Below are 23,607 nucleotides of genomic sequence, written 5' to 3'. Positions count from 1 at the left end.
GATGAACCCTATCACCTACTTTCTGCGGTAATCAACTTGTGGCCAGTTTCTGTCTTACATTGCATGTGGCCTCACTTGCTCCCTCTCCATCAAATGATTTTGAAGCACATTCCTAGACAGCATATCATTTCATCTGTAATTATTTCAGTATATATCCTTAAAAGATAAGGACTCTTTGGTAATGTTTTATGTATGGTATATTATTCATTTTTTAATAAACGTTGTTTGGTATTATATATTCTAACTGCTTTCCAGCTTTGTTCTCTTATATATCTGTTTCATTGTTAAAGTTGCTTTCTTAGAGTTTCAGCCATTGTTCTGTAGGTTGGACATCTGGGGAAGGGAAATTTCTAAGATACTATTTTAAATATAGTTTTTAAGTCCTTAATCAGTACTAGATTGTGAGAGCTCTTTAGGAGAAATAAAATGAAACTGGAGCTTCCTAAAATTATCTTATGAAAGTAAGTTTAGATAAATGAGACGGCATAACTGTTTTATATTCATATGAATGATGAAATGCTGCATTATCGTGTTTACACATGAGAGTTAACCTAGGTAAATGGGTTTCAGTGCCTGCTTTAGATAATTACAACTTTAATAGTGTGACCCCTTAGGAATTGAGCTTTATTCAGCTGATTGCTATGGTTGTTTTCTGATACACTGGAATTTTTCACAGACCATAAGAATCTAGTCCCACCTGGGGCTAGAATTTAATTAAATCCTGTTGTGACTTCACTTATGCGTTCACTGTTAAAATAATTCTCTTATTACCACATTTTGCCCACAGCTCTCGGAAAAACAAATCAAATAGCAGTGACAGATTTTGAAAAATTACCACTGCCAAAGAATTGAACAAGCATCTTGATATAAATAACACACAAAAAGGGACCAATTTATTTATAGAATGCCATGGGTTTAAAATGCTGAATTTTTTTTCCTAATAATATTAAGGATATTTGAAAAGAGTTGAAGTATCTCTGAGGTACATACTTATTTCATTTTTGTTTCTCACTCATTCATGTATTTACTTAATAGATGCATACTTAGTGTCCAGTACATACTGAGCACTGGGGTAAAGTGGTGAGACAGGAGAACAATTTTTCACTTGATTTTTGGTCTGTTTTCGGGGAAAAAATGGTTTTGATTATGAAGTTCTAGACAGACAACAAAGAAGTGGCAGGAATGGAATACTAGTGAGGCCATACCTTGGTGAGGCAGGCCAGCTGAGGCCTGCCTTAGGAGTCACTCAGAAGTGGAACAGACAGCTCTGGGTGCAGAAGCCCTGAGATGGGAGCGGCTCTATGGAGTAGAGTAGTGACTAGTGGGGCACGGCTTAGTGGTGTGGGAAGGGTGGCCTGAGGTTCGAGTAGTTGTCAGGGGCAGTTTCATGCCTGGTTTGGATTTTATTCTGAGTTTTGAGAAGCCACTCAAGGGTTTCAAACAGAGGAGGGACAGTTTCAGATTTCTGTATGAAAAATATTGAAGTAAGGTGAGAGAATTGGTTGAAATCACCCCAAACCTAAAGTTCCAACCTGCATGTGTGGAGTCATATTTAATTTTGTACACTGTAGTCACCATGACATTTGCTTGCAGTCTTTCTAAATGAAACTGAAAATGGAAAACTGAATATTGAAGTTATTTTGGTTATTCAGTAGTTAAACACCTTTGAACGTGATTGTTGTAGTGAAGTTAATGTGTTTATGTGTGTATTTATTTATGAGTATATAGTCTGTGTGGAGCAACGTAATGTGAGAATCAAAGTCAACTTTGGGTGTTTATTTTCACAGGATGCTGGCTCTTTCACCCATCCTGGCATCTGTGCATTTATAAAAGAATGTTTGAAAGTGAAAATAAAATCCTGACTAAAGAAGGCGTTACCCATTTTTTGGAACTGTATGAAACAAGGATTCTTCCATTTTCACCAGAAATTTCTGAGGTAGTGGCATCCTCTCCCTTCTCTTGTTACCTCTGTCAGAAGATAAGAGGCGAAGGCATTTGTTGTATCTTCTGTGATCTTCAAAAGTGTATACTGGGGCTTGAAAATCACAAATAACACTTTAGAGATTTGCTGAAAACAAACCCTGTATCTCTAAACTAGACTCTCATACTTGGGCTTTGTCGACAGGCTGCCTGCATCATTACCGAGATGAAAAGTAGTCCTTTGTTTTCCGTATTCTGAACAAAAGTCAGCAGCATGAACACTGGAATAGAAGTGTGTTAGTGATACTCTCTCCACGGTTCTGAAGCCCTGAATTATTACTCTTTGTCTAGTGATGCTACTCCTCCGGTTCTGAGTCAGTGAATTACTATCTGCTGTACTGAGCAGGGGTTGCCTTTTGAGCTATGTTATTAGAATGTGTACTTCCACTTGTCAGAAATCACACAAAGTGATGACACTATGAGAATTACAGCTGTGATTTTAAGTCCTGTTATGATGACGTGAGTTGGAGGATCATGGACTTAGGAACAGTAATTTACCTCTCATTTAGAGGTAACCTAAACTTCCCTAATTATCCAAGTACATGTATAGTGTTTTAGTATGCATCCTTTTTCTACATTCTAGCCTTCTTGCACTTCCTGAAAGCATGCTTTTGTCTACTAATGTTTTTGAAGATATGCTTTTCCCCTTTTATTGTCCAGGCATAGGGGCTTAAATTTTCTCTTGGGTATCTTTCTGTTTTTCACTTGTCACTACCTTTATTTTCCACCGCGTGTCCCTTCTTTGGATTCCTTTCTTCCTTCTCAGCACAGCATGTGCTCTCTTAGTATTCCATACATTTTTATCAGGTTGGAAAGTTCAGTTTGATACCTGAGATTAAGGTATCCTCCAAGGCTATCATAAATCAGCCTGCAGCATAAGAGATTGCTTATAACAGCTCTTCAGTAACCCTGCATAAGATGTACAGTTAGGGCAAGTTGACTTTTCAAAATTACAGTAACAGCTTAACGTCAAATTTTTTTTTCCTTTTTTTTTTTTTTAAAGTTTATCATTGGACCATTAATGGATGCACTTTCAGAGAGCTCTCTATACAGCAGGTAAGCATGTATTTTATTTATCAGCAATGCAGTAATATGTATTTGATTATAAATTTAACTTGATTATGAAATATGACCAGATTGTTAAAAATGCATTTGGTGGATAAATATATGTGGCCTCATAGACATTCAGCTTTTTCTTACCATGTTTTCCCTTCTGGGTTTGTGATTCTTCTTGTCCTGCTGGTAGTTGTATCTGGTGTTTCTCTTTTTCTTTTCTTTCCTGCTCTGAACCCATCCTTTCTTGGGCTTTGGGGAAGGACACCTCACATAGGGACTTTCTTTCCCTTACTCCTGACTTCTGCCCTCTTGGAATTTATGGTGGCTTTGGCTAACCAACACTTGACAGTTTTTTTTCCTTTTTCTTTTAACTTTTAGTTTTGACTTATAGAAAAGTTGTGAGAATAATACAGAGAATTCTGACTTACCTTTTATCCACATTCCCTAAATGATCATGTTTTACCACATTTGCTTAATTATTGTCTTTATGTATGTATGTGTGTCTTTGCATCTCTGTGTATATCTGTTTCTTAGCTCTGTCTGTTGAGCATACTCACCCATCCATATTTCAGTATCTGTCCGTCCATCTATATTAAAAACCATCCGTTCACACCAGTACACCCATTTCTAGTCCACTACCACAGGGTTCACTCTGACTTTTTTCCCTTTCCATATCGGATGGTGGAGGCCATTCTCTACTACATGTTGCTTATTTAACACCTTTACACTTCATCAAGCTTGATACTGAGAAGAGTGTCAGTATTGTGCCTTTCCTCATTTTTTGAGCTTTATCTGTACTCTTGAATTGTATCTTCAAAAATTTCCCTTGCTTTTGAAATTATGTTATATTAATATTTCTAATTCTGATAACTAAGTTTATACTTGCTAGTCTTTTGTTTGGTATATGGGTGGCTGGCTCAGTGGTAAAGGATCTGCCTGTAATGCGGGAGACCCAGATTCAATCCTTGGGTCAGGAAGATCTCCTGGAAGAGGAAATGGCAACCCACTCCAGTATTCTTGTCTGGGAAATACCATGGACAGAGAAGCCTGGAGGGCTGCATGGGGTCACAAAAGAGTTGGACACGACTCAATAACTAACACTTTCACTTTTGCTTTTCTAATAGAAAATACTCTGACAGTCAACTTCTTTAAAAATTTTAAATCAACCTGTGCTAAGTTATATTAATATTCAGTCCTGTTTAATATCGAAAAAGCATATTCAATGCTTGATTTGTCAATTATTTTTATTTTTCAAATAACTCATTACTATTGATTAGTTTTCTGAAGCAGACAGCTGGAGATCAGTAAATCCAACTTGGTGGTTCCTGAGAGTTGACAAACACACTTATTATGAAATGCCTTCAGTTTCCTCCCACACTAGTGTGTTCAGTTAACAGATGGTGTTCCTGGCAGAAGCAAAATAAACAAAAATAAAAGTGTCTTTAGTAGATGTTAGCACTTAAATGCTTTTGCAGAAGTGGTTTATTACTAATGTATGTCTTTTACTTAATACTTAAAGATATTAAATCATTGGAGTATGTGTTAGAAATAATAAAATATAATTTTAAATTACCATTTCTAGACTTTTCTTAAAATGATACCATTTGGCAAGATTAATGCATATGTGTCAGATAAAGTGTCATAAAAAGGAGATCTATGCATGCTTAGTATAACCCATTACTAACTCACGTCAGTTTTTCTGGAATATCCTGATGTTTTTGTAGTCAGAGGGATTGTCTCAAGATTTTACTGAAAAATAAAATGCAGGTTCAGAAGAAGATGGTTTTATTGTTGAAAGTCATTTGAGCCATATTGCACTTAGTTTCAGTATGCTTAATTGTCAGTAGATTTTAAATATTTGTTTTTTAACCCCCTTTGTCTATAGGTCCCCAGGCCAGCTGGTAGGAAGTGTTTCTCCATTGGGACTGAAATTACAGAAGTTTTTAGTCACTTACATTTCTTTTCTTCCAGAAGAAATAAAGAGTATGTATCAGTAAGGAATTTCTTTTTAACTTATTAGCTTAAATTTTAAAAATTTTTTAGAATATTGATTATAACCACCATCCTACTAGGAGAGTCCTATAGTAGAGTCCTATAACTCTACTAGGACTATTATAATCAGTATTGTCAAACTAGTTCCTTTTTTTCAGGATAATGCAAATTTTGTCAGAATTATACAAGTGTCCATTGAAATTGAGTACACACTTTCACCCTTGTATATAGCACCGTACCAATATTGGAATCTGTAGCATGGAAGCGATTATGGAATATATACTGCGGTTTGCCATTCTTTCTAAGTATCTCTATTCGGTTTCAAAGGGCTGATTCATGTCAATGTATGACAGAAACCACTACAATATTGTAAAGTGATTGGCCCCCAACTAAAATAAATAAATTTATTAAAAAAAAGAAAATTAGCAAAATAGGTCAAAGAAAAAAGGAACCTGGGCTTAGGAAAAAGTTACAAACAGAATATCCATTGTGTCAAAATTGTTGTTTTATACATACTGACTTAGAAAGATTAAAAAAGAAGAAAAACTTTTTATAAGACCTTATATCTTAGAAATGTCCCACTTCTTCGGATTGGAGATGTGTGTTTCTTTCTGATGAGCTATGTTGGTAAACAAAGCATAGAACCAGTGTTGTTTTGTTTGCTGAGTAGCAGGATTTCCTCTACTAAGACTTTTCTTCATTCTAGGATTTGTGATGTAGAAAGTGACCCTGGCTATGAAATATATATGTTTTTTCCTTTTGTATTCATATTTAATCTGCATATAGGATGAACAATGACCAATGGTAATATGTATTCAAAAGTCAGGAAAGAAAGGGAAAAGATGGTCATCTATATATCGCAACCTTAGATTTACAGAAAATTGATTGTTTTGGTTACTTTTTAAAAAATTAGAGTGCAGAAGGTAACTGCCAGAGCCATTCTTTAGTTTGCTAGAGTTTGGAGGTTTATAGCCTGGGGATTAATTTTCTGACCACATAGGCACATCCTGTGTGTATATCACAGTGTGAGTGAGATGTTGGTGGTCAGCACCCTGCAGACTCTGAGAGCCTCCTGTTTGTACCAGATGCGTGACAGACCCTTGTTAATGTGGTGGGTGAGTGAGAAATAGAAGTTTGACAGTTGCCATCTTCCTTTTGTCATCAGAGAGGCGTTAGGCAAAAGATGGGAACTTAAGTAGTCCAGCAAGAATGAGGGCAAGTAAACTGTCTACTTATAGGTTTTACTTTGTAATTTTTTTCTGTCAGTGATTCCCAGTGAATATATTAAGCATACCTTGTTTTGGGCTAGGCATTTTGGGAAATATAAAATACATGTCATATCCTTTCAGGATTGTCCAAGGATTTCTTAAAAGTGATTTCTTAAAAGATTTCTACAATGATGATCTGAGGAAACAGACATTTTCATTGACTATGTGACTTAAAGACCCTTAAGACATCACACATTAGCAGAGAAAGCGGGATAAAGCACCATCCTTGTGTATCTCAAAATAGTTAAAGTAATTATAGTGTAGATAAGAAATAGCCTGTGAGAAAGAGCTAACATTACTGTTTGCAGATTCCAGAGGCCAGATACCAATGGTATTTTTCTTTAACATCTCCAACAAAAGAATGGTTTCCAACAGTAAAAAATTTATCTTTTACCTTAACTTAAAAAAAAATATATATATACACACACATATATATATAAAACCGCTTGTTATCAGAGTATGTAGAATACAGTAGAATACTCATCTTACTAAAAGGGAATGAATTTGAAATAACATTGATTTTTTTTTTCCGTCAGCTTTATTGAGATATAATTCACACACCATAAAATTTACCCTTTTAGATTGTTCAGTTCAGTGGTTTTTAGTATATTCACAAATTTGTACAACCATCACCACTAATTTCAGAATATTTTCATTATCCCCAGAAAAAACTCTGTGGCCATAAGTAATCGTCTCATTTTCCGTCTCCCCTAGCTTCTGTCAGACACTAATTTATTTTCTGTCTCTATAGATTTGCTTATTCTAAACATTTCATATAAAAGGAATCATCTAATATATGGCCTTTTATGTCTGATTTCTTTTTGCTTAGTGTAATGTTTTTAAGATTCACCTATATTGTAACATGTATCATTCCTTTTTGTAGCTGAATAATAATGTAATAATAATATTATAGATAGATACTTCACATTCTGTTTATCCATTCATCAGTAGATATTTGGATTGTTTCCACTTTTAACTACTAATATGAATTACTCCTGTGAATATTCATATACAAGTTTTTATGTGAATATAATCTTTCACCTCTCTTAATTATACACCTAGGGGTAGAATTATTGGGTAATATGGTACCTCTGTTTTTAATTTTTAGAGGAGCTACAAAACTGTTTTCCACACTGACTGCAACATTTTACATTCTCACCAGGAATATCTGAGACTTTAGTGCCTCTACATCCTGTTAACATTTGTTATCATCTGTCCTTTTGATTAGAGCCATCCTAGTGGGTGTGACATTGTATCTTATTATGGTTTTATTTGCATTTCCCTACATAGTGTCTGATGATGTTGAGCATCTCATGTGCTTGTTAGCAACACTGATGTCTTAAAACTTTTTCTTTCAGGTAGTTTCCTGTTAAAATTTATTCAGAAGATGACAAGCAGACATTGGTGTGCTGTTCCCATTTTGTTTCTGTCTAAGGCTTTGGCAAACATCCCAAGATGTAAAGCCCTGGGTATAGAAGGACTTCTCGCCCTCAGGTAATTTACTCTTGTGTATATTCATATGTGGTTATTTGTCATAACTTTCCTTAGTAAATTAAGTTTTCTCTTCTGCTTTAATCCATGGTGAGTGGTTTTAGTTAATATTGGCACCCTAATTTTTCACTCTTAATTTTATAGAAGCAAAAAGCAAATAAAAAAAAATCTATTCATGGGGATTTCCCTGATGGTCCAATGGTTAAGACTCTACACTTCCACTGCAGGGGGCTCAGGTTCAGTCCCTGGGTGAAGAACTAAGATCCCACATGCTGTTGAACTTAACTTTGTTTCATGAATTACTAATTTAAATGTTAATATATGCCATAATATATACTGTTGGATTTTGACCACTTTAAAAATAAGGCCAATGTTTTTATTAAATATCAATGTTGATTACCAATTATTTCCAAAAACGTGCTTTGAAAGTGTCTTGTTAGTTTTTAAAGATTCTTTTTCATATTAAAATTGCACTCTACTAGAGGCCTTATTTATTTAACAGCTTTGCAGCTCTCCTGACAGTGACTTTCTGCTTTAGAAAGTATAGATCTTATAAAACCAGTTGTCGGTAACTACAGATGATCACAGTATTCTCTGAGCCCATGGGCGTGCGTGTGTTTTTCCCCACCCTCAGGGACGTTCTCCAGTGCACCATGATCACACATCAGATCCTGCTGAGAGGGGCAGCGCAGTGCTATCTCCTCCAGACGGCCATGAACCTGGTAGATGTGGTAAGCTGATCTTTCTTACTCACGTTAACTTCAGTTCAAGAGTCTTTCTCAGTGAGCGGGAGTTCATTAAAGAGCTAACACGGCAGGCCTGTGATGCTGTCATTAGAAAGCTCTCTTTGTAAGATTGGCCCTTGGCTGGCATCTGGAACCTGGATTTTGGGAGGGCTCCCACCATCCCAATACCGTGCCTGCAGGGCTCATGAAAACAGTGTGATCTTTACTGAACACCTGCTTTCCTTCTGGGGCTCTGAAGTTGTAGGTGCTGTGGGCGGGGCGTCTGTGTGACCAGCTCCGCAGTGAAAACCCTGGGCACTGGTTCTCTAAGGAGCCCTTCTGGTAGGCATTTGACCTGTTGGTAGGGAAGCTCACGACCATACTGGGAGAGCATTCTTGGAAGCTTTCACCTGGTTTTCTCTGTATTTTTTCTGCACATCTTCCAGAAGTTGACATTCAGAGAACATCCTTGTTCTGTTTTTCACAGAGCTCCAGTAACACACTATTGTTGAGAACAGGGGTCAGCAGACTTTTTTGTGAAGGGCTGGATTGATATATTTTAAGTTTTTTGAGTCATACAGTCTCTATTGCAGCTACTCAAAAGCAGCCGTAGACCATTTACAAATAAGAGGGCATGGCTGTGTTCTGGTAAAACTTTACTCACAAAACAGGCTGGGAGTGACTTTGCCAACCCCAGACTTAGAGCAGGGTGTCTTAATTGGAGATGTGTGACCTTAAGGGAATGAAAAGATTTGGGTGGTTTTCTGAAGGCTGAGGGTCGTTTTTGTGGGTTTGAAAAACTAAGATTCACTTTTGATGTAAATAATAAATAATTTCTTTTTTTTTAAAATAAATTTATTTATTTTAGTTGGGGGCTAATTACTTTACAATATTGTAGTAGTTTTTGCCATACATTGACATGAATTAGCCATGGGTTTACATGTGTTCCCCATCCTGAACCCCCCTCTCACCAATAATTTCTTATAGGATATTTTTGGTTTTTGCTTTTAGATTGTGACCATCTTATCTCAGAGATAGTAATCTCGATTTTAAGGAAAATAGATTTATAAAGTAATATTTCATTTTATATAGAGGTTAACTGTTTATAATCAAACTCTTCATTTTGAAAGTTGAATATTTCCTTTTTAAAAATATAGCTCTTGATTTAACTGATAGTATTCTACTTTAAGTAACATGCTAGATTGGTTTTACAGTGATGTACATTCAGTTAAACATTTTTAAATGAGTAATTTTTTAAAACTGCCCTGCCCACAGGAGAAAGTGTCACTCTCTGACATCTCAACTTTTCTCATGTCAGTGAGACAAGAGGAGTCCTTAGGACGAGGAACTTCACTGTGGATGGAGGTGAGACTGAAAATAATGATAAGGTCTTTGAAAACTTTGTGAAAAATTGTTTCTGGTTGAATTCATTACTGGCCTTTCTTGTTATCTGTCAACAGAGGTTTTTAAAAATTGTTTATTTGCTTTGAGTGGACCTAACCAATAATGCTATTAGAATTCCTATGGAGAAGTGGGAGACAGAAAGTGTTTGAAATAGAGATGGAACTATTCTAGAGATGATAGTGTTAGTGGGCAGATCTCAATTCCAGATGAGATGTGTTGGGAGTACTGATGATGTTAGACTCAAGAACAGATCTGCTCAGGTTCCCAACCCTGACATTTCGGTGATCCGTAATTCTTCTGACTTCTCGCATCTAGTTCATCATGAAACCCTAAGTGTCTTGCAGTGGATGGGGAAAAGTCCTGGCAATTATGAGTAAAGTTGGTATAAACATTTGCATACAGATTTTTGTGTGACCATAACTTTTTAACTCATTTGAGTCAGTTTCAAGGAACATAGTTTCTAGATTGTATAATAAGCATATGTTTAGTTTTTTTAAGAAACTGCCTTCCATATCCATGATTCCTCCATGTCAGGACCCATACAACCATGGATCATGAAATGCCATAGTATTTACTATTGAAAAAAATCCACATGTAAGTGGACCTGCAGTGTAAACCCATGTTGTTCAAGAATCAACTATATTTTAAATTGCACATGTGATAGAAAATAAACTTGCGGGGAGGGTAGGAGCTTTCCTTATAACTTATATTTCAAATTCTACATTCTCTCAAAAATAAATCCTTGTTTTAGTATATGAAGACGAAATGAATTTTAAGGTTGTAATTTGTTTTACATAATGTATTATTATTCATAGAAATGTCCTTTATAACATCTTATCAAAATGTACATTTTATATTAGATGCTTTAAAAATTCTTGCTTGTTAATGAAGTTTATAAGTTCTTTGAGGAGTTTAGAAAACACACACATGTATGTGAATATACTCACATACATACATACATATGAAATCTTTTTCTGTATGAACTGTGTGTGAAGCTCAATCATGACAATAAACATTGTGTTACTTTGTTGTGTTCAATTATCTAAATTCAGTTTATTGTGGAAGAAAGAAAATTAATTAGGGAAATTAGAAACCCTTTGTTCAGTTAGACTTTCAAAATAAGTGATAACTGTTTTCTTTTTCAGCTCTGTGATTGGTTGCGTATTAACGAAAGCTATTTCAGGCAATCCTCAACTTGTACCTCCATTGGATTTCACAAGACTTCCTCTTTAAATGCTTATGTCAGGAACCTAGTGCAAGAGTATGTTAGGTCACCTGCCTGGGAAGGTAAGTCTGAGATCATTTTTATGGACTAATGTAACCAAAACATTTTCAAAGAACTTTTTACTGGTTTTTCAAATTGAAAATATATGCCAAATATATGCTGATTTATGGATGTCAAACTTGTATTTCAGCCAAATAATGTGAATAAACGTTATGTAAAAATAGTTTCCTAACTTGCACTTTATCTGTTCTAGAACTTGAGATTTTAAACTGTCTTAAATGTTTTGAGAAACTAGTAAGTTGTCTGAGTAGGAATCGAACACAAACAAATTTATTAATTTATTCTACAATTACTGAATCTTTGTCAGCTAGATTTTGCAGATGTGTGTTTGGAGCCTCTGCAGTGGAAATATTTGTAGAGAAATCTGTTTATCTTTTGTTTGTTTTCAAAGCATTACATTTAATGTCAGCTGATTATGAAAAGTAATTTTAGAGAAAAATTATATTTGAAAGAATGGTTTTGTTAGTTTCTCTTTTTACCAGATACTTAGCAAAGATCAAATGCACTGAGTGAGGGAAGAACTATTAGCAGATTCATTAATTAGGATTCTTTTTACATTTCTAGCGCTTCCTCATCATTAAAGTCATTAGTGATAATTTGGGTAAATTGCGTCTTTGAATTTAACATGTCTTCAATTTCCTAGCTTTGTCTCAGACCAAGTCATTTTCATCTCCTGATTTCTCTAATCTGATTATGGAATAGGTCTTAAATGATCAGATAATTATCCTTCCCAAATAATGAGTTTATCTGTTTGTCCTTTTTGGAATGTTTTGCTTTTGTGTTTTATTGTCTCTATTGTCTAGTAAATTTACTGCTACTTGGAAGATTCTTTTGTTTGACCTATAAAAGTGAATAAATTTTAGTCCCTACTGGAGGGAGCATAGATTAAACTTCCTGAAATATCTATATAACTTGTCTTAAAACTCAGTCTATAACGGCATCAGATCTGATTAAATCATTCAAAATTGGATAAAATGAGATTTTTAGAGTTTCTTCCTTAACATTTCTGGGACTTAAACTGTTTAATATAATTTAAGTTTTTAAAAAACTGATCTCAGGTGCAAAGGAGGTGTGTGTGTGTGTATGTGTAATATTTTTGTTTGACTCTTAATGCTCTTGGCTAAGTGCCTTTATAAAATTTTAGTTTGATTATCAATTACTGGGCGGTTTTCAGAACAAGACAATGAATTCCAAAGCAAACATGATTTAGCTTGAATTTTTGAGCATAAAATACATATAACACTCGGATTTGTTTTTATTAAAAATAATCATCAGCTCAAACATTTTTTAATCAAATTTTACACCTAAAAGTAGTTTTTTTCTTTGGGTTTCATATGGTCAGTACAGATAGATTTTACACTGATTATTCAGCAACTGTATGTCAAGTGTTTTCAAAGTGCCAGATAGCGGAGTCACAGAGATAAAAGATATGTCCTCTACCCTCAGAGAACATAGGCCAACAAGGGAATTGATAAGTAAACAGCTAATCTTAATACAATGCCTTGAAAGCCATAAGCACTGGGATGGGGCCCCAGGGTCAGGGCTACTGATCAGAACTTGTAGACCTGTGGGGGATCAGGAGAGGTCACAGATGAGGTGACACCTAATAAGTGAATAGAAATTAAGGTGGAAAGGGAGGAGTATCCTGCAAGGCTTGGATGAACTGACATCCAGGGAGCATGAAAGTAGGTAGATATCCACCAGTGTCTGTCTGTAGTATGGAGCCCAGGTTGGAATGGTTAAGAGGTGGTTAAGAGAGTATGGATATATATTCGGTAGCTATATATGTACCATATCATATATATGATATGTAACAAAACAATGCAACAACAACTAAAACCACACAAAACCAGCATCATCAACAAGCAAAAATGTTGGAGCACTTTCAGAGCAGGTTTTCTGAATCAGAGAAAGTGAGACAGTTTGCAAACAGCAGTAACAGTGTGTCAGAGCTTGGAATTGTTGAGATCAACCAAAGAGTGAAATATATTGAAGAAATTTATACTTACACAGTTCATCAGAAAGGGTGCCTACTTAAAATGTAACCAAGATACCTGAAGATAGGAAAAATCCCAAAGTAGTACATACTACAGCTGTACAACCAGTTTTAGAAACAGCTTTATTGACATATAATTGACATACATTATAAATTGCACATATTTAAACTTTATACAGTATGATGGATTTGACCTCTGTGTATTGCTTATGAAACCATTAGCATAGCAAGATAATGAACATAGCCGTCACTCCCCAGTGTCTTCATGCCTCTTTGTCACCCCTGGCTCCTGCTTCTACCTGTTCCTCTGCATCCGCAGACCACCCTGACATGCTTTCTGACACTAGTTTGCATTTTCTAGAATTACAGTCAGTTTTTAGAATTTGTAGTGGCAAAATTTGACTGATAATTCAGGGTTAACTTGCATTAAGATGACTAAAGATAGCCAGTGACCTTCCATTTCTTTAAAACCATTCTTGCCTATACTTTTCCAGCCTCAGTGAGAGAAGGGGGAGAAGGTATAAAGAATTCTTTGCCAGTGGTCCTCAGAGCATGGTTTCCAGACTGGCAGTATCAACATCACCTGCAAACTTTAGAACTGCAAATTCTCTAACTATCCCACACCTGCTGAAACAAACTCTGGGTGTGGGGTTTACCCTCTGTATTTTAACAGGCTCTCGGGGGAATTCTAACACATGCTGAGGTTTGAGACCCATTTTTCTGTAGCCTGGATTTCTTTTAGTGGCAGTAGAGGACTCAGGAAGCAGCCCTACAACAAAAAGCTCTGCTAGAGTGTCCTCCACTGCAGTAGTCAGGCACTCTGTTGTTATTGACCTAGTCCTGTGGCTCTCCTTAAAATCAGGAATCTTTAAAAATCCACTAAACTTCTGATTTATAACCTTCCCTTTCACTTATCCAAAGTGAAAAATTGTTTAGGACTTCAAAAAGTGCCACTGTGATTGGACACAGTCTCAAGTAGCACCCCTACCCCACTCCCACCTCCTAGAAGGTCAAAAGGTATCTCATTATATGACTGCTAGAAAATGTAAGGAACTGAATAGCGTATTGGTATTTCAGTTTAGTCTTTGTTAATGATGAGTTTGTATATGTAAATGTAGGGTATAAAGCACTAATGTGAATTAAAAAGGTTCAGAGAGCAAATTTCAATAATTCACTCTTATAAAAAGCAGATAAATTTAACCTACTAAATTATTTTGGAAAGCACCAACATTTAGATTGTCTAAAAAATACACATTTCTTATTGACCACTAAATTATAACTATTTATAACATTATACTTACACAGTTCATCAGAAAGGGCGCCTACTTAAAATGTAACGCTATTTATAACATTTTAAAGAATAATATACAATAAAGTTTATTCTTTTTTTTTTTAAAGTTTATTCTTTTGTTGTGTTTTTAAACTGTTATCCTCCATGTAAATGTGCTTTTAGTATTGTCTGACTTCTGTACAAATTCTAACAAATTTGTATCAAAATAAATTACTCCCAATATATATTAGAATATTTTAAAATATATTTTAAGTATTTGAACCACTGGTCTGGAAAACTGTATTAACTAAATCTTTCTTGGAAGTTGATGTGAAGAGTGTCATCTTATGATAGAATGAAAAAGAGCTCTAGCTATGATTTATTTTACTTTACCTGGCTTTCAGGAATGGGAAAATACTGATTTTATCATTTAATCATGTTCTTCCAAAAGTTGTTATAGAAACTTTGCATATATTACTTAATTTTTATAATAAACCCAAGAAAAGTCACATGTTTATTTAGTTTGATTTTATAGAAGATGACCTAAGCTTTCTGAGAGTACAGTCAGCTGTCCCAGGCTCCCATAGCTAACAAGCAGTGCGCCTGAGGTTCAGACAGGAGTCTGAGATGTCAAAGCCTTTGATTCTGTGTCCACTCCATCCCCTTACCAGTTCCATTTTAGGGAACTCGCATCTCTCATCCGAGATGCCAGAACTGCCTCTTAACTGGTTACCTTGCATCTAGCTTCCTCTACAATCTCTTTTCCACATTATACCTAGAAAAATCTGTTTCAGATACAAACTTTGATCTTACAGAAGTCTTCTCCCCTTCTTTGTATATATTCGCTTTGACCTCTAGTGGCTTCCTGTTGCTTTTGGGATGAAGACAGAAACCCCTTACATGCCTGTAAAGTGCCTGGTCTCTCCTACCTGTTCCTGTAAGGCCATCTTTGGTGCCCGTCCCACTGTACCCCAGTCCTTTTCATGGAGTGTAGCATTGCTGCTTCAGGCCCTTGACATGCTCTTCCTTCTGCCCAGAAGGGTCGTGTCTCCCTTCCCCTACCTCATTCTTTCCCAGCTTTTGTACCCAGCCCAATTGTCATTTCTTCAGGGTGACTTTGTCTTACTCTCTAGTATACACCCTACTTGCACGATTTAGAACACTTACTGCTATTGTCATTTTACATTTCTCTGTATATTCTTTGATGAATGCTCTCCTCTGCTGCACTGTGAATTCCATGAGTATAGGAGCCATTGGGTCTGAGGCCAGTGCATGGCATGCACTTGGCATGCAGAGATGTCTTTGTGTTCACATTTAAGTGTATAAAAATGAACCATGCTGTGGGGTGTTATACTGTATTTCTTCTCAGCTGTATTTCTCTCATGTAATACTGATAAAACATATTCATTTAACTGTTTTATTTTTGAAACATCATCTTCGAAGGATTTTGTTAATGTTTTGCAAACCTTAACTATTGTTATTTAAGGAGGAGAAAACAGCTGTATGCCTGATTGGTTTGAAGCTAAGCTTGTTGCTATGATGGTGTTGCTGGCCATAGATGTAGAAAGAATGAAGAGTCAATATAGGTAAGTGTTTCTAAACTTGAAAAAAAAGCTTTTTTTAAAAAAAGGCTAATCCTGTTTATAGTCCATATTCAGACTTTTCAGTGATCGATATGGAGTTGATCACAGCTTATTAAAGGAGGAAATTAGAACATGGCAACATACTTAAAGAAATGTTTAAAATTAACAATAAATTAATAATGCCAGAGTTTTAAACTTCAGAAGTTAAAAAAAAACCCCACAACTATGTATGCACAAATCACTGGTTTTGTATAAGAATATTAGAATGGGTTGTAAGGTCCTAGCATAAGATTAAGTAAAGACAGTTACTGGGTTTTACTCCTTTATAAAATACGTAAATTTTTTAAAACAAAGTAATAATGATAAAACAGTCCCATTTATATTTTGAAAAATATGAGCAGACTGTCACCAGATTATAATTACTGCAAAAAGCAGCTTCCATATAATGCAAATCTCTTTTCTAGACGAAGTTTCAGTACTCAAGTTGGTTATCACAGTTTTTCACAAATCTTTAGTTCTTTATATTTTTTTGTTAACATGTCTCATTTCCTTGACTGGTATATATTTGTTTTGTTTTTTTCTGAAATATGGAAGTGAGGTCTCAGCATTTTAATTTGCTGATAAATTGGATCTAGGATTTTGTTCACACTTGTGCCCAAAACCAAGGACATGTATTGTTCCTTGTGCTTTCTCCTCCGGTGAACTGCCACGCTCACTGAGAAAGCACGAGTGGAAAGGCCCCTCCTGACAGGTCATCCTTAAGAGTAATTCCATCCAGTGGAATCTTTAGCTAACCAAAACTGTAGGTGGAAGACAGTTTCTTTATGCTTTTGAAATGCTTGATTTGGGCATATCTTTTAATGTCTAGTGAAAAGCGGAGGACACAGAATGTATTAAGGATATTCTTAGATCCTCTCCTGGATGCCCTTGTGAAGTTTGGTACAAATGCCTACATGCCCTTGCTGAAAACTGACAGATGCCTGCAGTTGCTGTTGAAGTTACTGCACACTTGCTTGTTGAAAGGTTCCGGTACCCGAGATGGTGAGGATCAATAGTTTCTGTTGGTGTTTTGCCAGGTATATCATTGGTACTCAGGGTTTATCATTGGTACTCAGAATGAGAAGAAATTCCTGACCTTTTTCTTTAGCTTCATACATTCAGCAAATATTTGCTGAGTGGTGCTGGGGAGGCAGCGACAAAGGAGCAGACTGCCCATCCGGAGCTGACATTTTAGTATTTGCATTCATTGTGCACTCTTGATTCTATTGATGGAATGTGATTTCATTTGCTTTTACTTGTTTTGTTTGTCTGTTTCTATAGGTTCTCATTGATTTCCAGACTATTGAAAATGATCACTATTTCATATATGTTCTAAGCCAAGATCCGTTTCTTATTGACACTGTGTAACATGTTACAGGAAGTAAGCTGAAGCATGAGAATAGCAATCATTTTATAATTACTTGTGCACAGAGGAGACTGGAGGGCTACAGTCCGTGGGGTCGCAGAGAGTCGGAGACGACTGAGCACGCAGGCACACACATGTCCCTGAGCACCTCTATGTAGAAAATACTCCATCCAGGAAGTCCATGGTTGGTCGATGGACACACTGAGCAGTTTCTTCCTTCCTTAAACTGAGATTTGTGTAAAACGGTATTTGAAAGCCCATGGACATCAGATATGAGAATTATCAGTGGGTAAGCCTTGGTTCCCAATATTTCTGCAATTTCATTTGGAATTTTAGAAATTTTCCATTTAGGAAAGAATATTCTAGAGAAGCTTTGGTATCAGGTTAAACTGGAGGATAATAGTGAAAGGTTAGGTTTTCATATAGACTTGTGAAATATTATAAAAGCTAGTGTCCAAGTTCTGATATTTTTTATAATGATAGCAGAGCCAAATGCTGTGCACATAGCAGTAACTTTTTATAAGATTTTACTCCTTTAAGGGCATAAACTTGTGTTCATTTGATACATCTTGACTGTTGAAAGCAGTTGACTCCCAAGTACCCTCAAGTGCAGGACTGGGTCACGGGTGCCTTTTGTAAAATTACTGGGATATTTGATACACGCAAGAATATGAGATAGTTGTATATAAATTATGATGCAAAATAATTATCCATCTGTGAATGCACCACCATTGCATCTGTTGCTGAGAACGAATTTATCCATAACTTCTCAGTCCCTGCCTTTTACCTCCTTATTTTGGTTTTTATCTGTGTCACTTCTATATACTTAAAAAATGGTTTTACCGCATAAATCAGTTTTCTCACAATCCTGCTTTTAAGCTTTATAGAAATGTTACTCTACTGTAAGAAGTCTTCTGTAACTTTTTTCACTTAGCGCTCTTCTAAGATTAATCCATATCCTTTCATATAAATACTTCCTCATTTTCCCTGTGGTGTTACCTTCCATTGTGTGATGACACCACAGTTAGGTGTTCTCATGTTGCTGGATGCTGGATTGCATTTACTTTATTGCTTTTATGTACAGTACTGATTTGAACACTTGTCTACATGTCTCTTCTAGCTTGTGTGTGTCTCTCCAGTGTATGTAACCCCAGGACCAAAATGAGTGGTTCTTAGGGTATGTGTGTATTCAGCTTTTAAGATAATACAAAATTATTTTTCCAAGTAGTTATGTACATATTTTGTGTTCTCACTTGCAGAATATAAGTTCCCATCGCTCCTCATGCATCTGTCTTATTATTCTGTGAGAAAGAGCCCAAGAAATCCGTATTTAGTTTTGGTAGTAGCTGACTTCCAGATAACTGGCAGAACATGTCAGTTTAGTTAACTTTATTTTTAATTGAAGTCTAGTTGATTTACAATGTTGTATTCATTTCTACTGTACAGCAAAGTCAGTTTTTTATACACACACACACACACACACACACACACACACTTGCTTTTTTAAAATATTCTTTCATTATGGTTTATCATAAGATACTGAATGTAGTTCTCTGTGCTATACAGTCGGACCTTATTTATCTGTCCTATATATAATATCTTACATCTGCTCATTTAGATCTATTTAATTAAATTAAAATAGAAGTAAATCCTAAAAGAATTTCTTTGATAGGGAAAGAGTAAAATAGTTATTTTCATTTTATAAATGAGTAAATAATCTAGCAACTAACTGCAAGTCCTAGGATAAATGAACACATAATGGTAAAGTCAGAAATAATGAGGTACAGTCAGCCCTCCATATTTATGGGTTAAACCAACTATAGACTGAAAATAGTCAGGGCAAAAAATTCTAGAAAGTTCCAAAAAGCAAAACTTGAATTTGCTGTGCTTCAGCACATTCTGCAGCAGACCTTGGCTAAGCCTGGATCTGCTGTGAAATGTGTAACGTTAAAACACACTCCTGGGAAATGCAGACACATTTTCACCTACTTAGGAGCCACAGCGGCTTATGTGGGAAAACCCATTTTACTTAAAACTCCCCCAAAAGATGTCGTAAAATGTTCAAAATAAACTAAAGCCTAATTCATAACTTTGGTGAAATGGTCTCTGCTGCCTCTGTCAGCTTAAAGCTCTAAATAAATGATGTTCTGATGGTTATTTTTTTTTTATTCACAGTAACTATACAATGTTTATTTTTATATTTGAGGAAACATACCATTAGTCACATTGTAACTCTCCCCTTGTTACATTGGATTATACAGGGCCAAGTAACTGACTTCATCACACTTCTGTCCTAACTACAGGCTGAATTTGTGACAATAGTGGGTATGATCCTCTTGCTGAGTGTTACTTTTTTCCTGAGTTGCTTTTGTTTTCTGGCTTTGATCTTTTGTGTCTCTTTGAACTTTTCTTCTCAAATTAGGTTTTAATTAGTTTTTACATTGTGGTAAAATATATGTAACAAAATGTACACTTTAAACGTTTTTAACAATATCGTAAAGTTAAAAAATAGATAAACTAATTTAAAATAAAATAAATAAATAAACGTTTTTAAGTTATGCACAATGTTGTGTGACCATCACCACAGTCCATCCTCAGGACTTTTTCATCTTCCCAGCCAAATCTCTGTACCTGCTAGATAATTACTCCCCATCCCAACCTTCCCTCCCCAGCCCCTGGCAACACCAGGAATTTCTGTCTCTGGGAATTTGACTGTTCTGAGTGGAATCATACAATACTTATCCTTTTATGTCAGGCTTATTTCACTTAACATTAGTGTGTTCAAAAGGCTCATCCATGTTGTAGCCTGTATCAGAACAGATTGTCATTCCTTTTGAAGGATGAATAGTGCTCTGTTGTATGTATATGCCATACTTTGTTTATCCATTCATCTGTTGGTGGACGTTTAGGTTGTTTCCATTTTTTGACTATTGAAATAACGCTGCTGTGAACATTAATGTACAAGTGTCTGTTCAAGTCCTTGCTTTCAGTTCTTTGGGGTGCATACCCAGAAGTGGAATTGCTGGGTCATAGGGTAATTCTCAGTTGTGTCCAACTCTTTGCAACCCCATGCACTGGAGCACTCCAAGCTTCCCTTTCATTACCAACTCTCGGAACTTGCCCAAACTCATGTCCATCAAGTCGGCGATGCCGTCCAACCATCTCATCCTCTATTGTCCTCTTGTCCTCCTGCCTTCAGTCTTTCCCAGCATCACGGTCTTTTCAAATGAGTCAGTTCTTTGTGTCAGGTGGCCAAAGTATTGGAACTTCAGCTTCAACATCAGTCCTTCCAATGAATATTCAGGACTGATTTCCTTTAGGATAGACTAGTTGTGATCTCCTTGCAGTCCAAAGGACTCTCAAGAGTCTTCTCCAACACCACAGTTCAAAAGCATCAGTTCTTTGGCACTCAGCTTTCTTTATGGTACAACTCTCACATCCATACATGACTACTGGAAAAACCATAGCTTTGACTAGATGGACCTTTGTTGGCAAAGTAATGCCTCTGCTTTTTAATATGTTGTCTAGGTTTGTCATAGCTTTTCTCCCAAGGAGCAAGCGTCTTTTAATTTCATGACTGCAGTCACCATCTGCAGTGATTTGGGAGCCTGAGAAAAGAAAGTCTCTCACTGCATTGTTTCCCCATCTATTTGCCATGAAGTGATGGGACCAGATGCCATGATCTTAGTTTTTGAATGTTGAGTTTTAAGCCAGCTTTTTCACTCTTAACTCTTTCACTTTCAACAAAAGGCTCTTTAGTTCCTCTAAAATCATGGTATTCTGTGTTTAATTTTTTTTTTTTTTTTTGATTGTGATGTGAGGCCTGTGGGATCTTAGTTCCCTGACCAGGGATTGAACCTGGGCCCCCAGCAGTGAAAGCGCCAAGTCCTAACCACTGGACAGCCAGGGAATTCCCTTTGTGTTTAAGTTTTTGAGGAACCACATGTTTTTCATAGCAGCTGTATCATTTAGTATTCCAGTTGGCAGTGCTGCTGCTAAGTCGCTTCAGTCGTGTCCGACTCTGTGCGACCCCATAGACGGCAGCCTACCAGGCTCCTCTTTCCCGGGGATTCTCCAGACAACAACACTGGAGTGGGTTGCCATTGCCTTCTCCAGTGCATGCATGCATGCTAAGTTGTTTCAGTCGTGTCCAACTCTGTGACCCTATGGACAGCAGCCCACCAGGCTCCTCTGTCCACAGGATTCTCCAGGCAAGAATACTGGAGTGGGTTGCCATTTCCTTCAGTGCACAAGGCTCTAATTCCTCCACATTCTCGATAATGCTTGTTATCTTTTATTTTTCTTATTTTTGATAGTGGCTATCTTCATGGGTATGAAGAGATATCATGATTTTGACTGAGCTAGCTTTTTGATCAATTTAGGTACTGCTTTTGGAATTCAGGTTGTCACTGTCAGTTATAGGAAACAAAACCCTAAACATCATTCTGAACCTGTGCACAGGTTTGTATATTGTGATGCAGTGTTAAATTTAAGGATGTGGCAGTGACTGGAGGTCTAAGTGAAAGAGAGGTTCTTGAATCCTGTGGTAACTGATAGGAAACACCATGGTAACAGCGATGATAACACTGGAAACATGAATAGCATAAACTTCTTCATGTCACTTTGTTCTCTATTCTTCAAGCCCTAAACCTTCCCTTGTAATCTCAAATTAACTTTTTTTCAGTCTAGTGGGTTTGAATGAATCTGTGAAAAGTAAATTTTTTTTTTTATGTTATAAGTTTGAGATATGAGTTGAGAAATAAAAGGCAGAGATTATAGAAGAGAGGAGTTTTCTGTTCTTACCATATTCATCAGTCATTTTCTTGGTTCATAAAAAGCTTTGATTCCCGACTGTTTGCTGATGGCTGCTTAAACTGGCAAGTGACTCATCCATGAGATACTTCAGAGGCCATAATAGGGCTGTCTTTATAATAGGTAACATGAATGTTTAAAATTAATACTGTGATTTTTAATGTAGTGTGTAATCTTTTAAAAAATTTATCTGCGAGTGATAGATGTAGCATTTTGCTAAATACCTATTTAAATCTTTTGCCTATTTTTAAATTGAGTTGTTTTCATAATCTTGTGTATAATAATGAGAGTTTGTTATATATTCTATTAATAGGTACAAGTCTTTTGTTGAATATGTGATTTAAAAATATTTTTCCCAAATCTGGAGTTTCTCTTTTTCACTCTCTTAACAGGATCTTTTGTAGAACAGAAGTTTTTCTTTTGATGAAGTCCAGTTTATTTATTATATAATTTTATTTATTTCTTTTTGACTGTGCTCGGTCTTCATTGCTACATGGGTTTTTTCTCTAGTTGCAGCAAGTAGGGGCTACTCTCCAGTTGCAGTGCACGGGCTTCTTGTGGAGCACAAGCTCTAGAGCACAGGCTCAGTAGTCATGGTATACAGGCTTAGCATGTGGGGTCTTCCCAGATCAGGGATCGATCCCTGTCTCCTGCATCAGGAGGCAGCTTCTTTACTACTGAGCCACCAGGGAAGCCCCTGTTTTATCGTTTTTTAATTCTTAGGTCTAGGATGTAAGTAGAGGTAATTTGTTAAGGTGGGAGGTGAGGTGGAGGTTTGTTTTTTGCCTAGGAGTTTTCAGTTGCTCTGGGACCATTTGTTGATGAGATTTCCTTTTCTCTGTTGAATTGTCAAAAATTAATTGGCTATGGTTGGAAACAACCCAAAATAGATGGATGCATGAATAGATAAGCGATATATGACTATAAAAAGGAATACAGAAGTACTGACACATGGATGAATCTTGAAAATATTAAGTGAAAGAAGCCAATTGCAAAATGCCATGTAATATATGAGTCTATTTACATGAAGCATCCAGAATAGGCAAATCTAGAGAGACAGAAAGTATATCAGTGACTGCTTAGGGCAGGCAGAGGATGAGGGTTATGGGGTGGTGGCTCAAGGGTATGGGCTTTTCTCTCTATGATGATGAAAATGTTCTAAAATTGACTGGTGATGGTTGTACATATCTGATTGTACTGAACACCATTGAAGTATACACTCTTAATGGGTGAATTGTAAGATATGCCATTTATAGCTCAATAAAATTGTTTAAAAACAATTGACCATGTTTCTGTGGATCTATTTCTGGATTGTTTTATTGATCTGTATTTTTGTCCCT

General features: G+C 36.2%; 1 protein-coding gene across 10 annotated transcripts in view; it reads left to right on the top strand.

The window, feature by feature from the left end:
• TARBP1 (tRNA guanosine 2 -O-methyltransferase TARBP1) overlaps positions 1 to 23,607 on the top strand; it is a 64,683-nt gene that overhangs the window by 5,800 nt on the left and 35,276 nt on the right. For 6 of the 10 annotated variants that reach the window (XR_014076849.1, XR_014076845.1, XR_014076846.1 and 3 more), the window contains exons 4-12: positions 1,788 to 1,936; positions 2,984 to 3,036; positions 4,922 to 5,019; positions 7,655 to 7,790; positions 8,422 to 8,518; positions 9,788 to 9,877; positions 11,062 to 11,203; positions 15,954 to 16,053; positions 16,919 to 17,091. Coding sequence is in view for 5 of the 10 variants with exons in the window: in XM_081570406.1 (XP_081426532.1) it covers positions 1,788 to 1,936; positions 2,984 to 3,036; positions 4,922 to 5,019; positions 7,655 to 7,790; positions 8,422 to 8,518; positions 9,788 to 9,877; positions 11,062 to 11,203; positions 15,954 to 16,053; positions 16,919 to 17,091 (1,038 nt within the window). In the remaining 5 variants the exon portion in view is untranslated. Of the gene's footprint in view, positions 1 to 1,787; positions 1,937 to 2,983; positions 3,037 to 4,921; positions 5,024 to 7,654; positions 7,791 to 8,421; positions 8,519 to 9,787; positions 9,878 to 11,061; positions 11,204 to 15,953; positions 16,054 to 16,918; positions 17,092 to 23,607 lie in introns of all 10 variants that reach the window. The other 4 variants (XR_014076847.1, XR_014076848.1, XM_081570407.1 and 1 more) reach the window with 1 other exon arrangement.

The sequence above is a fragment of the Giraffa tippelskirchi genome, chromosome 2, assembly GCF_054371585.1.
Source record: "Giraffa tippelskirchi isolate mGirTip1 chromosome 2, T2T-mGirTip1v1.2.pri, whole genome shotgun sequence".
NCBI classification, from domain to species: domain Eukaryota; kingdom Metazoa; phylum Chordata; class Mammalia; order Artiodactyla; family Giraffidae; genus Giraffa; species Giraffa tippelskirchi.
This window is presented reverse-complemented; position numbering and strand designations above follow the sequence as displayed.